At 38.2% G+C, this 16,780-nt stretch overlaps 1 protein-coding gene across 11 annotated transcripts in view; it reads left to right on the forward strand.

Moving 5' to 3' along the window:
* Window positions 1–16,780, forward strand: part of SLC10A7 (solute carrier family 10 member 7) — a 140,768-nt gene that overhangs the window by 98,071 nt on the left and 25,917 nt on the right. For 5 of the 11 annotated variants that reach the window (XR_011727777.1, XR_011727778.1, XM_071753709.1 and 2 more), the window contains 2 exons: window positions 5,908–5,991; window positions 16,587–16,752. Coding sequence is in view for 5 of the 11 variants with exons in the window: in XM_071753709.1 (XP_071609810.1) it covers window positions 5,908–5,991; window positions 16,587–16,752 (250 nt within the window). In the remaining 6 variants the exon portion in view is untranslated. Of the gene's footprint in view, window positions 1–5,907; window positions 5,992–16,586; window positions 16,753–16,780 lie in introns of those variants that run through there. The other 6 variants (XM_071753712.1, XM_071753713.1, XR_011727780.1 and 3 more) reach the window with 5 other exon arrangements.

Raw genomic sequence — 16,780 nt, forward strand, 5'->3', positions numbered from 1 at the left:
ATTGTTTTTTTAAAGTTACTGATACTTCTAAAACTTTTGCCAAGTCTTCTCCAACCCTTTGTATTTTAGGTAAATCTTTTTATTCAAAGGAGATGTCATTGCATACTTTTTAAAAGAGGATTTCTACATGCTATGTCTTGGCTTTTCTCTCAAGCACTTGGTAAATGAGAGCTGATACCAGTCAAATGAATTCTTAAATATGCAAATATTGCAGTAGCTGGAAAGTCCTGGAAGTTAATAAGGAAGTTGCAGCTAATGGATTTCAGTAGTATGTGACAAAAGGCTGATTACAGGGGGGGTGTGGGGGGATAGCAGAGTGCATTAGCTGTTAACAGATCAGCTCATTCATGTGGAAGATTTACAGTGCATCATTATTTCTACCTGGTTATTTACCTCACTATTTCTCTTTAATCATTGGGAAAATGATTAATCATTTAATAATCTGATCCAAACCCTGTACAATTAACCAGAACTTCTTAATGACTGCCCTGAAATATGTACTTAGTCGTTTTATTCTTTTTTCAAATTCACCTTTTCTGGCTTTGTTATATAAATTGCATACAAATAACAGAGGAATACTGGGGACTCTCTGTGTTCCTGATGCACACACATCCACAAAATACTGTAAATTTGAATAGGTTGAAGACAAAAAATGTTGTGTTTCTGTGGAAGGCTTTATTTGTTCTTGAAATTTTCATCTATACAGTGACAGGAGGGGAGCCTTTTAATTACACAGCAGAAGCTAACCACATGTCTTAATAGGATCATAGGACCAGGACAGCAGAAGGACCCTGTCCCAGCTCCCCCACTCCAGCTCTTTTCCATGCTGTGCAGTTAACCTCAAAACTTAGGATAATCCAACAGAAAAGTCAGGATTTCTCCCCTCCCGCCACACTTGCAATGCTAGAAACTTGTAAATCCTGTATTTACTTATCTGTTTCTTTCCAGTTAGTCACCCCAGCAGAATTTCTGGCTAGTAGTCCCTAAGTCTTGGCTCTGCAGGGTTATTAATCACCTAATTCCCATTTAGGTGTCTTTGGCTTGTATGCCTGATCTCATTTCTTTCTGTGAGCCCTCAAGATTATTCAGCCATGGTAAAGTGGAAGATTAACCCTGTTATATTTCTGCTTGACAATACCTATGGTTATTTTTACAGCTCTACAGAAGACTTAAATGCTCATCTTGGCTTGGCATTTAACATGTCATAGAGAACCCAGAACAGGATTAGTCATCTGTGGTCACTTGAACAAGAGAAACCCCAAAATATGGTCTCCTAGCCTAGGCTAGGAAAAAACATACAATTGACAGATTGTCAGCTTTTCTTCTTCCACAATTCTGATTATTTAACTTTGGTGGGTTTTTTTTCTTCACACAAAACTGGGGATTATAAGTACACAGCTTTTTTTTTTTTTTTGTTTGTGCCAAATCAGTTCCCATGGCCACAGGAGCACGCAGAATATGCAGTAATTTGCAAAATACACCACAAGACTTGAACATCTCTTTAGCAAAACTAGGGACTTACGTCTGCCTTTAATTTTTAAGAATAACAGTGAAAGATCCATTTTTTAAAGTACATGACTGCAAAAATATTGAATGTAATCTCTGTATCTTTATCACCTTTCTCTGAGGTAAGAGTTCCTGAAGGGGCTACCGGAGAGCTGGAGAAGGACTTCCTACAAGGGCACGTAGCAATAGAACACTGGATGGTGGCTTGAAACTAGAAGAGTATCAATTTAGGTTAGATATTAGGTAGAAATTCTTCAGTATGAGGTGGTGAGAAGGTTGCCCAGAGAAGATGTGGCTGCCCCATCCCTGGAAGTCTTCAAGGCCAGGTTGGGTGGGGCTTTGAGCAACCTGGTCAAGTGGAAGGTGTCCCTGTCTGGATGGATCTAGGTGATCTTTCAGGTCCCTTCCAACCCCAAACATTCTGATTCTATGATTTTATGTAAGAGATTTCAACCAGGTTATTTTTAAAAGCTATATATCAGCAGCTTGATTCTATGATGTTTTTACACTGGTTCTTACAGTACTACTGTTTGTTTGCCTGTGAAGAAAGGTTCATTTTTAGGCACTGATATTATTATATTGAGGTGGTCAGCACAATACAATCAGGCATTTTAGCATAGTGCTAATTTTGGTGCAGTGTAGATCATCGGGGTGTTTTTAAAAAAATACTCTTTTGTGACAGCAGATGGAACACAGAACTTATCTTGATCCAACTAAAACCTGAGAAAAATCCTATTTATTCATTCAGACAGAATATTTGCATTTGTAAATGTGCAGGAAGGTTTGATTAACATTATATCAAGCTGTTTGTTGCCTCTGTTCCTTAGTTCTCAATAAAAATGGGTGTGATGAACATAACCCAAGTTCAGATGAAGCCTGGAATTCATGCAGCATCTGGGGGCTCATGAGGCACCTTTGTGAGCCTGGTGAGTTTGCACACTCTGAATGCTGAGGCAGCCCTGGTCAGGTTGTGCATCTGTAGCTGTGAATCCTTTAACACTTGTGATCCTACATGTTTAGCTACTGTATGTCCAGAAGCTGGGTTAAAATGTCTCTTTGGTGTGATTGAGAAGCTCCTGACTTCTCTTCAGCCTCTTACCTTCTGTTTATTTTTATAGGAACAGACTTAAGATTAGAGTAAAATGAGTTTATAGATGTTGTCTAACAGAGAGATTCTGATAAAAATCAGTCCACTCAAGTTATTATCATAATATCTAGAAGGGACACAAAGTTCAGGAGTCTGTTTGAAGAAGTAGTGTCAGTACCAGAGGTGGGACAGGGAAGTCTCACACCAGATCCGTGTGTGAAAGGGACGCAGAGTAGTGAGCACACAGCTCCTGTCCTCTGTGCCCTGGGTGTTTTATAGCAGTGTGAGGACCTCCTAAAGACCCAAACCCAAAGCTAACTCCATGCTGTTCTGTTGAAGGTAATGAGACTGGCAGATGAAAATGATTCTCCACTATGTAACTGAAACGGGACTAAAAATAGTGTGGTCATAGGATTATGGAGGAGAGGAGTCACCTTAAAAGCAGAAAAGCTTGACTTTTTCTACAAGAGGGTTTTTTCCCCTTCAAACCAGGTGTGGTTGAAGAAGCTCTCTGGGCAAAAGGAGGGTTAAGGAGCTGTTTCTGGTTTTTATTTTGACATTTTGGACTTATATGTGGATTTCTGTTTTGTTTAAAATGTAGTCAGTGTGAAATATTTATGTGAAATGTCTGCCTTTTGGTGAACAATGAGCTAAGCCTGAATGGGTGGGGTGATATCCTGATAATAGGAGATAATTTTTTTAAAATACAATAATTTTCTTTTTCCAAGGTGAATTGGTTTAGAACTCCAGCAGAGTTGCTTCTAATAATGTAAAAAACAAACAACCAACCAAAAGCCACAACTCCAATACATAACCTTGTATATACCAAGTACTTAAGAATCCACAAGGACTTGAAGACACTACCTTTGAAGTAACATTTTAAAAAGCTGGGAAGACTACTGTTTTTTGAATGGCTGCCTTTTTCAGCACTGTGTTAATCTGGTTGAACAGGTTTTTTTCATTCCTGACTTAGAAACTGATTATGCATCCACTGAGCATAAAACAAAGTAGTGAGGGAAGTCCAGTCAATGCTTTTTGTAAAAAAACCATTGCTACAGTGTCATGGTTCTGTGCAGCTATGCAGAGGGCCTGGCATGCAGACTGCTGCCTTAGATCCACTCCTCTGTGACCCAGGCAGATTTTAAAGTTTAAAAATCTTCACTTTGACTTGAAAAAGCTTCCTTGAATACACAGTAAGTAATGCTTTTAGCTCCTCCACACATAGCAAAAAATAAGTCCAAATACAGTTTGAAAAACTACTAACTTTTTAAAATTTCAGAAGCTCCTTACAAGAATTAAAACAAGGAGATCATGAGTGGGATGATGGAGTTTTCTGCTCTGTTTTCAGCAGGGGGTCAGGCAGAGAGCCCCATGTCCCTAGGGAATGGAGTGGCTGTTCTCTCTGACTTCAGGTACTCATCTGGGTGATCAGAACCTTCCCCTGCAAGCCTTTACATCTCCCTCTCCACCCTATGGGAAATTTAGGCTCCTTGGTGCTTTCACTTGGACCCTACTTGCAGACCAAAACTCTGAATATAATCTTCAGGACCCTTCCAACTGTCTTCTGTACCCATGTTGGTAAAACTGGAGGTGATGATGATGATGATGAGATGCTGTGATTTAGTAAATGGCCAAACTCAGTCTTAGCTGGTGTGGCCACAGAAGCTGAGGGACACAGCCACATCCTGTGTCTTCTGTCCAGGGCTCTCTCCCTGTGATCAGAAAGGGACCTATGAAAGCAAAGTGGTGGATCATGTTGAAGGAAAGAGTATATTTAAACTCTGAGCTGGTCAAGAAATAGTTAAAATCCCATGATTTCCTAGTGCCAGGATTTAATTCCACTTTGTGCTATTTCCCAGTTCTGATGCCATTTGCCTGCACCAAAAGCTCAGCTTGTATACAGGCAGCCCTGTAGCTGTGCTCAGCACCTTCCCAAGAAGTGCATACACAAGTGGATGTATACTTTTACAAAAAGCAGTATATACACATGTAAACCACAGCCAATGTGGTATAATTGGAAATTTCTCATCGCATTATTTTTTGTATGTAAAGGTTGCAGCTGTGTATTTCTGCAAAAACTAAAATACTTTAATGTGTGACATGTCTGATTCTTTTGTTTCTTGAATTTCTGAAGAATCTGGTTAAGCTAATTTTATAGTCATATCTTGATTTTTTTCCTAGGCAAAGTTATAGGAAGTGTTTGGATTGTATGATCAGGAAGTGTTTGGATTGTATGATCACTTTGTTTATCACACCTGCAGGTAGCTTTGAAAGGGAAAATAAGTGTAAAAAGTAATCCATTCTGAGACATAATTTATGAGAATTATGGATGTGAGAATGTTTTAGGAAATCAGCAATGTTTAGATGGATAAGAAAAGATTCTGGATTCCACAGTTGTTTTGAGGAAATTGAAAATAAAGTTCAAAATACAAAATAATGTGTGTCTGTGAGATCCTTAACATTATAATCACCCTTACCATGAAGCAAGCAGTTGTCTGGGGAAGCTCCAAAAGCATTGTTTCAATCTTCTTATATATTTCTTAGTCATATCCTATTGCTGTTAAAGATCTGTTTAATTACATTAAACGAAACTTTTGAGTGAGCTAGCATAAAGCAAGTCGAATCAGAATGTAAAAAATACTGTGTATTTTCCTGAGCATTCTGAAATAGGTTGGGAAATCCCACTGACTGTGTATGTTCACCTTTTCCACCTGCATCTTTAAAAAAAATACTTTTGCCACTTGCTACCATAGTTAAGGAGATCACCTATTTGAAGACTAAGCCAACAGTTTAGTTGTCTAATGAAGAAATAGTTATATGCTTTCAGTAAATCTGTTTGGACATCATTTAAATAAAACATTCATCTCTTCACTGTTTTATTATCCATTGATTGATCAATTGATAGATTGAAATAACCACAGCAACTTTGTTACTTGCTGTTTGTGCAAATGGTAAGGGTAGTTGGGTTAACTGCTCAGGAAGATTCATTCCCTGTCTTTTTGGACTATTATTCTACAAATGCACATGGTTGACTATATTGATATAATTTACTTGGCATATGCATGTAGTGGGGTTTCAATTAAGTTTATATTGACACAACTGTTACCTTAGGTTATAAAATAACCAGAGATTATTTTAGTTTTGTTATTGTGGGATGCCAAATGTTTTATTGGGATGTAACCAATTAAACAGTTCATGCACGTGTTTCCAAGTTTTTATGTGTAATATAAAACGTCTACTAAGTGTGATATCTGTGCATGAAATTTGCAGATACTAAGAGAGTGCAATATTAATGGTATATTTTTATTTTGTAGCTTGGATCATCTTCCTCTGTGCCTTTTACATCTATATTCTCACAGCTGTTTATGACTGTTGTAGTCCCCCTTATTATTGGACAGGTATGTCTTTTAAATATACATTCTTAACTTAAAAAAGAAGATAGAGAGCTATCTTGAAGACAGACTGGCAACCTGATAAGCTGCCACATAGGAACAGCCTCAGGATAGTGAAGTCTAATATCAGAGAAAAGATGCTACAGAGCTCCCTGGAGCCACATTGATCTTTGTTGAGACTGAGCATCTGTCTCTCAGTACCCCAAACATACACCACTGCATATCGAGAAGGGAGTTTGTGAACATAAACTGGGAAAAATGGCAGCCCAGACTCTGAGAAATTCCAGCCCCATACAAATGAGCTTTGTGAATACTATTTAGTCCTTTGTCACATGCCCTTTGCCTGGATCCTGAAGGAAGTTCTCCCAGTGTAGTATCTCGTATTAATTACAGGAATAAAAAAAAAAAACTTCTCAGCTTTAAGAAAACATAAAAGGGCTTAGCAGCCAGAAGTTAAGAAATCAGGAAATGAAGGCTGTGTGTACTTTTCCATAAGGGTTGTAATTGTACAACTGCAAACTGTTCTTTCTGTATGGCTCCTCTGTCATGTTTTACACTGGATGGAGGGGATTCATGGAATGAGCAGCTGGGCAGCATTGCATTTTATACTCATTGTTCATATTGTGACACAAGGCCTTTTTGTTCCTGGAATATGAGAGATATCTTTCACTGAGTGTGAAGTCGTTAATTATAAGATTTTCTGTGATGTTTGTTTATGTGGTATCTGTTTCCACGAGTGTTCATATTTTTTTGGTTTTGTTTCACATCATGGTGGGAAATAGCTATATTTAAACCAAAAGTTGTCAGAAGTGTCCACTGTTCTTGGACACCAAAACAACCAAAGTCTAATTCTTAAATACTTCTAAGTATTCATTGTTCTCAGAAGTGCATGAAAGGAATATCTGGAGTATTTCATTCCCAAGGGGTACTATTGCTGATTCCAGCATCCAGCTTAACTCTGGGTTCAGCTGGAACTTTCTGAATTTTGTCAGCCTAAAGCAGACTTGGAAATGGAAAGCATGGTTAAAATGGAAGTGAATGAAAGTGGAGTCTCTACAGGGGCACCCTGGACAAGGTTAAGAATATCTGCCATTGCCAGTCTTATGTCAAACTGTACTTGCATGCTTCAAAATTGGCATGTACTGTAACTCACTGAAGTCTGAGTCAAGTTTGTTTCTTATAAAAAACCACCCCATTAAATTCTAATCATGATAAGCATGGCAGTAGCCACCAGCATCACTATCTGATTAACTTGGCTATAACCATACCATGTGGAAAATGGGCATAACCTCTGTTACCTTGAAAGCTATTGAATTGCTCACATGATTTGAGTTAAATGCCTAAGAATCTCCTTATTAATTCATCTCCTTAGACCACAGAGGGTTGCTGATGAACCTACCTGTGTGTCACATTCTTAACAAAGTTAAGTTACATCTCCCCTGATGTAGTCAAGCAGTCAAGCAAAAGTGCTTAAATCCTCTCATCCTCAAAGGTCCAAAACCTGGAAGCTATCGGGTGGAAATTTCTAGGACACAAATACCACAGCAGCAGTTTTAGCAATAAAGTGATGGAGTGTCAAGAATTTATACTGCAATGTAATAAGCCTGAAGGTTGATGAGGGAAAGATGGAGGGACAAAGTGAATGCAAAATTTCCAGAGGACTTTCATATACATATTCATAATGACATGTTCTTTTGGGAAGATGTTACAAGAAGTTGCTATGTGAGCTTACTGGTGGAGTTGGGAGGTTTTTTTATTGCACCAAATAATGAGCAATATGAAGTAAGCAGCAAGCATATCAAGTAAGTGCTCTAAGTGATGATGCTAAGTTCAAAATCAGGATTGTCATGAGACTTAAATGAGAAGATGTTATTTAGGAGTGCTGATAAAGACTGAAAGAAAAAAATAGAGAATCTTAAAGCTTGCATTAACCGCAAATTTAAGAGCTTAGTTTTTATATATACATTTCAACAGGAAAAAGGATGATTCTTCTTTAAAGTGTTAAGTGTTTGAAGCAGTTTGTGGAACTGAATGGTCAACAGAAATAGCTCACATCCCTCTAATCATGTAGACTTTGATTCTAAAGTTACTGTGCTTGATTTTATGTGTTCAGGGGAAAGAGAGGAAATGCTAAGGATAGGTACAGATCAGAAATACCCAGAGCAGTTTATATTGATTGTCTTGATTAGGTAGAACTGTACAAAGCTAAACCAACCTGCCCAGATAGGAATAGAAATGGTCTGTGATGGCAGCTGTCCCAAAATAATAAGTAGCAATGAAGAAAATCCAATCAGCAAGAAAAGGACTGAGAAAAGAAAGATGCAATGATAGGTGTGCTTGCTCTTCACCCAGAGGTGGTGTGGATCTGCTTGGATTAAATGGGAAGTTTTGCATTTAGTTCATAGACCACTACTCACTCATTACTGAATTGCTGCTGAAGATGTGGCACAGCAACATTGCTTTGTGAATCCCAAGTTGCTCACTCTGGGATTCCAGATGCATTAAGATATAATGGCCCAAAATTCATGAATGATGGTTTCAGCAATTACTTCTAATTTATCATTTCATGCCCACAGTGCCAATTCCTTGCCATGCACAGTCAGCCTGCTCAGGGATAAAGCCAGGGGAAGGTTGCCTGGTGATGTTACCTGGTAGCAAAGTGCTTGATCAGGGAAAAAGAAAAAAAAAATTACCTTGGAACCTGCCTGCTTGGAGGATTGCTTCTCTTCAGCCTTCCTAACTCAGCTGTGATCAACTGAGGCTTTGCTCTCAATCCACATAAGTGTAAAACAGAGCAGGCTGCTTAAAAGAAGCATTCTCCAAGGGCTTTATTTTCCTTTAAAAAAAATCTCGCCTCTGGGAAAACTGTGTTGCCTAAATGCTCATTTCCTGAGCAGGCTGCAGAGCTGGCTGCTTGAGCAGCCCCTGGGAAACAAGCAAAGCAGATGAGAAGGTGCTTTTAGGTTTGTTTTGTTTGGGGTTTTTTATTTGCTTTATGGCAAAATGTATCAAGAGTTTTGGTTGCTTACCTGACTTGTCAGAATTTTTAATGATGGCTGGGAGAAAGAAGTCACAATAGTGTAATTGATGCTTATTTTCCACCGTTTCTTGAACAGTTTTTCAGCATAGGAAGCCTCCCATTGACAGGAGTCAAAGAGGCTTTTCTCTCCTCTGACAATAGAATGTATAAGGGGCTGCAGGCACAGGCTCTGCTCAGGTGGTGGCTGCCACATTTGGTAGGTAAAAAAGGAGGAAGATGCTGTGTTAATCAGATGGGCTTCAATAAGGAGAATGGCTCCGTTCTTTGTCAGAGATGTGCAGGTTGTCTAAAGCCAAAAATCATCGTGGCTTCTCTGCATCTGCAGATGTATTGTGCTAATTGACAGCGTGGTGTTACTGATATCAGTATTAATAGTCCAGTGTTGCCTCTCTGACAAGAGACCTTGAAAAGAGACATAATCTGTAGTACTTTATAAAGATCAAATGTTCTGTAAGCCTTGAAGCTCTGCAGTGTGTAAGAGTTTATTTGTGCACCCCTCTTGTATACCTTCAAGGGGAATCTGAGAATCCTTGTTATACAAGAAACGTGGTAATGGATACTTCATGGCAAAGATTTTTGAATTTGCTCTGGCAGCTTGAAGTTGTGATTATTTTTTCCCTGAGTAGCAGAGTTCTCATAAAGATTGCTGCTCCTGAGCTGCTGTGATTTTACTGAAATAATTGTTTGTTTGTCTCAAGATGCTGGTAGTACTTGTAGCAAGCAGAACATAGGGTTTCAAGAAATATCTAAGCAGTTTGTTCATGACCAGTTGTGAGATTTGGCTGAAGACTGTTGTTTCTTTGCTTATTCTTTTCTTCTGAGGTGACAGATAACAGGAACAGTGAAAACCACTGCAATATTTCCTTTATGCTTTTTGCAGACTTTCTCCATTCTCTGCACCTAAGTGCTTATGACAGACTTTTATTTTATGTTTTATATTAAAGAGGGATTTATGATTAAATGTTAATGAAATAGAATTTTCACTGTGCTTTCATTATATTCTACTAGTTTGAACATTTTTCAAAGCAGCACACTAAAACCCACTGTTTTCTATGAATAAATAATAAAAAGCTTGTCTGTACATTATCATTCATGCATTCTCTAGTTACCCCATTGGTAATTTGTCTGCCAGCGTAAAGTGGGCACTTCACATTAAACAGACCTTAACTGAAGGTAAAATTAATGTTACAATCCTAAGTAGTTCTTCCCAAATCTATAAAATGTAGCCAGTTGTACAGAAATCCTTGCCTAACCTAGTCACACAGAAAAAATCCTGGTCCCCTACAATTGAAGTATTTTAAGTGCCTTATGTGGTGTTGCCCAAAATGTTCCAGAAGAACCCTCTTGGATGGCATTTGGAAGGTTCTTATAAACACAATTCTAAAAGGGTGCTATGGCACAATACAAGTTGTCAGTGATATTGAAACTAAAATGCTTAGCAACTTATTCATTTTTTTTTTAAGAATAAGAAGTTGAAAGGGAAATGTAGGTGGCAGTTTTGGGGGAGTAGAAGGTAGGATTCACCTGGCCTGATGTTTGTTTAGGGTGGGTGGATGAGGAAAAAATCAGTTAAAGGAACTGTTACAAAAAGGGAACAGTGTCAAATCCTTTAGTTCTTGTAACTTAAATCTACATGGAAGCAGCCCTGGTTTCCCTTCAAAGTCCAGGGGAGCTGCAGGGAGGAGGAGTGGTACCCTGGGATATGAGTGCTTCTAGAAGCTTGTTGCAGAAAACTGAGCTGGCAGATAAACAGCCTCAGACCTCAGTTTGCTCCCTTCTGATGTGTGATGCAAATGAGGAACAGAACTCAGTCTCCCTGGGGAAAAAAAAAAAAAAAAATGAAGAAAACATGTGCCACTGTTACAGGCTCCCTTTACCTTTTTGCCATGCTGCACCTGTTTGTAAGGTTTCAAAGCAACAGTTGTAAATGTGAAAGATAATTTAGAAAACGGCCTCATGTGGGTTTTATGAAGTTTCCTTGGAAGACAAATATGTGTCAGGAACTCTCTCTTGGGAGTAAACTGACTGATATAATGGACTAAGATGGCTTTTAGGGGAGTCAGGTAAGCTGAGCTAAGAAAACAAGGTGCTTGTAAAAAAAAGATTTTTTTTTTTTTCCCAGATTGCAAAGCTCTTTTTTCTCCATCCCATCTTCAGAAAAGAAATATTAGATTGCGCACACTGTAGAATAAGTATATATAATAATAATATAGATATTATATATATTTTTTATATATATATAAAATAAGTATATATATGACATTTATTGATGTTCTAGAAGGTATAAACAGGTGGGTGAACCAGTACAAAGTTTGGGAGTGCATAGCAGTGTAGAGCAGCAGGTGAGAATCTGTACCTTCACACAGTGTCACACCTGTAAAATTATCAGGACAGGCTCTGGATGAAATTCTGTGAACTCTGCTTTGGAAAAGGGTCTGTGCATTTGAACTGTGATGCAGACCCTGGGTATCTGGGGGGTGGCTGTGCTATGGGAATCTATGAAGGATCTTCCATCATATTTATTTCATTTTTACAACCCAAATAATCTCCCTTCCCTTCCAGTATCTTACATTTTCTGCTGGTTTTCTCAATCGCTGTCATCGTAGTTTTCCTTTCATGTCATCCAAGCTTTATTGAAGTAATTCACAATATTCTACTTAGTCTTAGTTCTTGGTTTGCCATCACTGTGTAAGAGGAGATACTGAGAAGTTATCAAACTGTTCCAAATACCTTGCCTAACTCAGACCTTTCCAAAAGAAAATTTTGCATTGCAGGATTGATTGCAAAGGTCTGTTGGTATAAGTAGTAATAATATTAGTTAAGAATGAGTTAGGAAACTTACCCTAGAAGACAAATAAATAAGGTAAATGCTGCATTTGATAGCTGATAAATCAGCATAGTTTCAGCTTGTTTCCTTGTGTGTTTCAACACACCAAAAAAGTGACTTGTGTTTCTTTGTTGAAATGGTAAAGCCCCAGGTGTTTTAGCCAGCTATTCAGAAGTACATACAAACACATAATAAAAAAGAGGTGCAGAAATACAATAAAAACATTGTAAATCTTGTTAAATATTAAATCAGTCAAAAAAAGTTGATAGAATGAGGAAAAATTTGTGTGATTATATAAAGAGCAAGAAATATTCCAATGTGTATAACAGAAACAGAAAAATTGACTTCCTAGCTGTTTCTTTTAATTTTGTAGTTTAAAAAAAAAAGGTCTAGATAATTTTTAAAACAGGTGCTGTATTACAAATGTCAGAAATTATTATGGGTAGGAAGCTCCTTGCCCTGTTTAGTTCAATTAATAATGAGCATTAATGAATTACTTTATTTATTGCATTTTTTATTTTGTGTGTCCAGCTCTTGAGCAGGCAGGTGGAAGGAGTCTAGCTGTATTTTACTGACACATTTCTCTGGGTATGGAGTGTGACTGTTATGAAAGTTACAATTAGCTAAGTGAATTGTTTTTCTATAAATACATCTGCTATTTTGATGTGTGATGCTGTAACAGATGAGCATTATTTACCTGCTTGCCTGGAACAGCAGATCATGTATCTTCGTAGAGGGGATGTTAAGTGAATTAAGCATATGAGCAGTAATCCTGTTTGCTTTGGGAGGCTGGTGTTTAGCCAAGAAGGTTATGAAAGGATAGGGAGCTGTCTGGGGGAAAAATGCCATGAATATAACCCTTCTGGTAGAAGAACTAAATTGAAATGGGGACACCACTGTTAATTCATGTGTAATCACAGTCCTTTGTTGATAAGAATTAAATCTGGAGCAAGAGGAAAGTTTGAGCTTGGAACTGTTTTAAAGTAAATTTGAGCTTATGCCTTTCCAAAAACCTTTGGGGATTGCCAGGGCGTAGTAACCAGGAGGCAGTTGCCTGATGGGCAGATTTATGCTCTTTTGTTGCCCAACTTTTCAGTGAGTTTATAAATAATGTTCATCATTCAGGTTATGTGTAAAACACCACCTACTATAAAGTTCTCCTGATCTTCCTCTCTTCTCTCCACTGAGCCACAGTTTGAGAGAAGGATTCACCATGCACTTTGATGTGCAACCTCTGGGTCAGCCATCAGGAATTCCCTGCTCTCTTTGGGGCTGACATTTAAATCTGCACAAAAAGCTTTGTAGTTCATCATGCCTAATACCATAAGATCAGAGGCCCTAAATTCCTCCTCACAGAAGTAATTCTGCAGGAGTCTTAGCAGGGATTTTGGTTGCAAGGCCTTTGCACCTTGAGATTTACCTTAAAAACTCTGCGTATTCTCTGGAACATGGTGGCATCCTGCAGCATTTCCCCCTGAACATTTTAAAATACTGATATGTTTCCTATGATGATTATTCTTCTAGTATCTCTGGCTCCCATTGTCCCCCCAAGCTGGTTGGTTTTTTAATTTTTTTTTTATCTGTGTTTTTTAGGTGAGGAATTCCCTTTAATTAGCAACCATGTAATTATTGAATCTGAAGAGTATTCCCCTTTTTGCTCTCTTCCATCAGTGTCACAATCTGGTGCATCTATTTTGCATATTTCTACTCCATGCTCTAACTTCATCTTCTTACAGGAGCATCAATTCAGATGGTTTCCTGATCAGATGTTTTTGCCTGTTTCTCTGGTGCTTGTCTCTCCCTTCCCTCCCCATTGCACTGATAAATACTTCAAAATACAGGACTTTGTTATTTCAGCTGGGAGGTGGCACAGTGGAGTGGTGCCTGAGTCTGGCCTCCTTTGTACATGCAAAAATGACTGTGTTAACTTTTGCTGTATTTGCAGACAAATGAAGCTTTTAATATCTCTGCCCAGGGTCTGAATTACCTATGAGAGTCTTTATTTAATCATTTCAATCTGTGCTGCTTGTGGTTTTTCAACTCCTTTTAGACTTTCTGTTAGAGAGTACCCACACCACAGACCATCAACGTTCTCTGGCTGGCTCTGGACTTAACTGTGTGTTGCCTTCATTGTATTTGTGGGTTTTATCATTACTCCAAATCTTCACAATTTTTTTAAGGTCTGAGTTAACCCTGAAAAGTTACAGAATTTGATTAAGAATTAAAAGGCTTTCAAAGCATCCTTGTCCTGAAACAACTTCTGCATGTCATGAATAAGTAACAAATAGGTTGTTTTTCAGTCAAAATGAATCAGCTGACGTGAGCTTCCCTGTGAAAAAACTTAGTTGAGCTTTTACAGATACCTGTAGGGTTATATTTCTCCTCTCTTAAGTTATACAAGAATTTAGATTACCTTGAACCTGTGACCATGGGCTGAGTCAACCTCTGAAGCTACAGAGTCTTGTGAGAAGATAAAAATGTATGGGATTCTGTGTTTTAACAGTATGCACTCAGCATGACACTGGGTTCATTATATGATTTCCTGATGCCACAATATAGTTCTTCAGGGTCCAACTGTGTAAGTTTTATAAAGTACAAGGTGCAATAAGGGGCCCTACCCATATTTATGGTCGTTAATTCTCAATAATTCCAGACCAGATAGAGCTGGATCTGTAAAGAAGATACTAGCTAATTAAAGACTTGGAGGAAATACTGGTTGCAGTTTCATTTTTTAAATGTTTCTTTCTCTTATTTGTCAGTCCATGATAAATGTGTGTATGAAGTTATTCTTGTCATATTATCATTGTATACAGACACAAGGTTATAGCTTGAATGATAAGTACCTAAAGTGTAAGTTATACTGTGGCATAATTAACCATCCTTTTCTCAACATCTCATTACTTCCAGTATAAATCTTCTGGAAGGACCATAAATAAATAGATGGTCGTAAGTAGCTTTTCTCCCCAGTGTGACCTTTATTTAGGGGATAATTAGGATTTTTTATTAAACTTTCTTAGAAGACACTCACTTTAGAGGCAAAAGACTTTGTATTTTGCTTCTCATATTTACAGACTCCCAAATCTGCTGAGGTGATACTAATCTAGTCTGCCCATTTGATGTCTTCCACCCTGCAGAAGACTGAATGTCTTCTCAGTTATCTTGCTTGTCTTTTTCATCAGTTTTCTCTTTCACCAAAGAATGTGGCTGAAGGGGGCCCAATGAATGCTCTTTCAGAAGTTTAGCCATATAATCTGAATTGTGGTCTCTCTTTAACATCTGGCAAGAGTGAAATTTTAAAGTTGAGTGTTTTCACTGGGGTGTTGAGTATTCCCTTTCTTGGTTTCCTGTAAATCTGTTATTTTTCATCAGCAAGAAGCTTCGAAGTGCTGGGAGGCAAGTGCTGGTCATCAGGCTGCTTAGGTTTGCATGAATCTCATGTGCCAAATTTTTAATATGTTCCTTGCCATGTGGGTGATGAAGTCTGTTTGCTGGAGTCATTGGGAGAGCTGCTTCCACACCTTGCTAGTTGAGAGACTGTTGGGAGGTCAGTCCCACAATTTTGGGAGTTAGTGTGTGAAAAGGTCCTCTGGTAGCATTGGTGGTGATGCTTCAGTATTGATCTGGAACAGATCTAAAATGTTCTGAGTTGTTAAGCTGGTGGTGGGGATGTTTATCAGTGGCACCTCTATGGGAAGGTAATGAGGCACCTTGAGAGCTCTCTGGTAGAAGTGTTTCAGGATTTCATGCTGTTATTTCTAACAGCTTGGTAACAGAGAACATCAGGAGGCCTCGGGAGAAATTAGGCAAGATAATGGGACTGCTGAAAAATTAACACAAATAGCAGTTTTATGATAGGAGGTTTAAAAAGTTTTTTTCAAATTAAGGGAAAAACTAAAAGTGACTCCACGGGCAGGGCTGAAATAGATGCATTGTATCCATTCAGGCTTAGTCCTGTAGTATTTGATATAATTTGGAAGTTGAAATTACTTTAAAATGTATAGTTATTTCTAAGAAGTTCTGGAAAAAAACCTACAGATTCTGTTTCCTGAAAGTGCAAAAGTTCCTCTAAGTACAGCAGGTTTCCTTGTTTTCATGTGTTAATTCTGGTATTCTGAAAGCGTGCAAATGGCGTTTGTCTTTGGATTTACAAAAACTCTAGATATTCAGAGTCTGAATTATTTAAACTCCCACAACACATGCACTTTTGCTTTTCAAGCTTGAGTTATAATTTAATTAAAAACTTCTGGTGCATCGCTGGCTATTTAAATATTAAAATGTTCCATGGATCACTTTCGATTATCTACCATTGTGAAATTCCTGAAGATGTCAGATTCTTAAGATTCCCAAAGTTGCACTTGGAATTGTCTGCTGATGCAAAGGGGACTGTGATAATTACATACATCCATTAGTATCAGCAGAGGAGATAAACTTTGGGGAGGCTTAATGGGCATGTCTCAGTGACAGCTAGCAAAGAACATTTGGCATGATTAAGGATGGATTTGAATGTACTTGAAAATATACTCTCATTATGGACGCCCAGTGGAAGTTGCACTACAAATGTTAAATTCCCCAGAAGAAGAGTTGTGTGGCAGGGAAGCTTTGAAATCCACTGAGGCCGTCATCCAAATTACTCTCTTCTCTTTGTGTCTTTCTGCTGTCAGATTCACTTTGTGATGCCCAACTTGGCTCCCTGCATCTTTGAAAAGAGGCAACCTGTTGGTTTCTGTGTTTCAGATTGTCCGAAGATACATCAAGGACTGGCTTGAAAGGAAGAAGCCTCCATTCGGTGCTATCAGCAGCTGTGTGCTCCTGATGATCATCTACACAACATTCTGTGATACTTTTGCCAATCCAAATATTGACCTTGATAAATTTAGCTTGATTATAATCGTGTTCATAAGTAAGTTCAGCCTTAAAGCATCTCTGTT

This window comes from Heliangelus exortis, chromosome 10 (assembly GCF_036169615.1).
Source record: "Heliangelus exortis chromosome 10, bHelExo1.hap1, whole genome shotgun sequence".
Taxonomy (NCBI): domain Eukaryota; kingdom Metazoa; phylum Chordata; class Aves; order Apodiformes; family Trochilidae; genus Heliangelus; species Heliangelus exortis.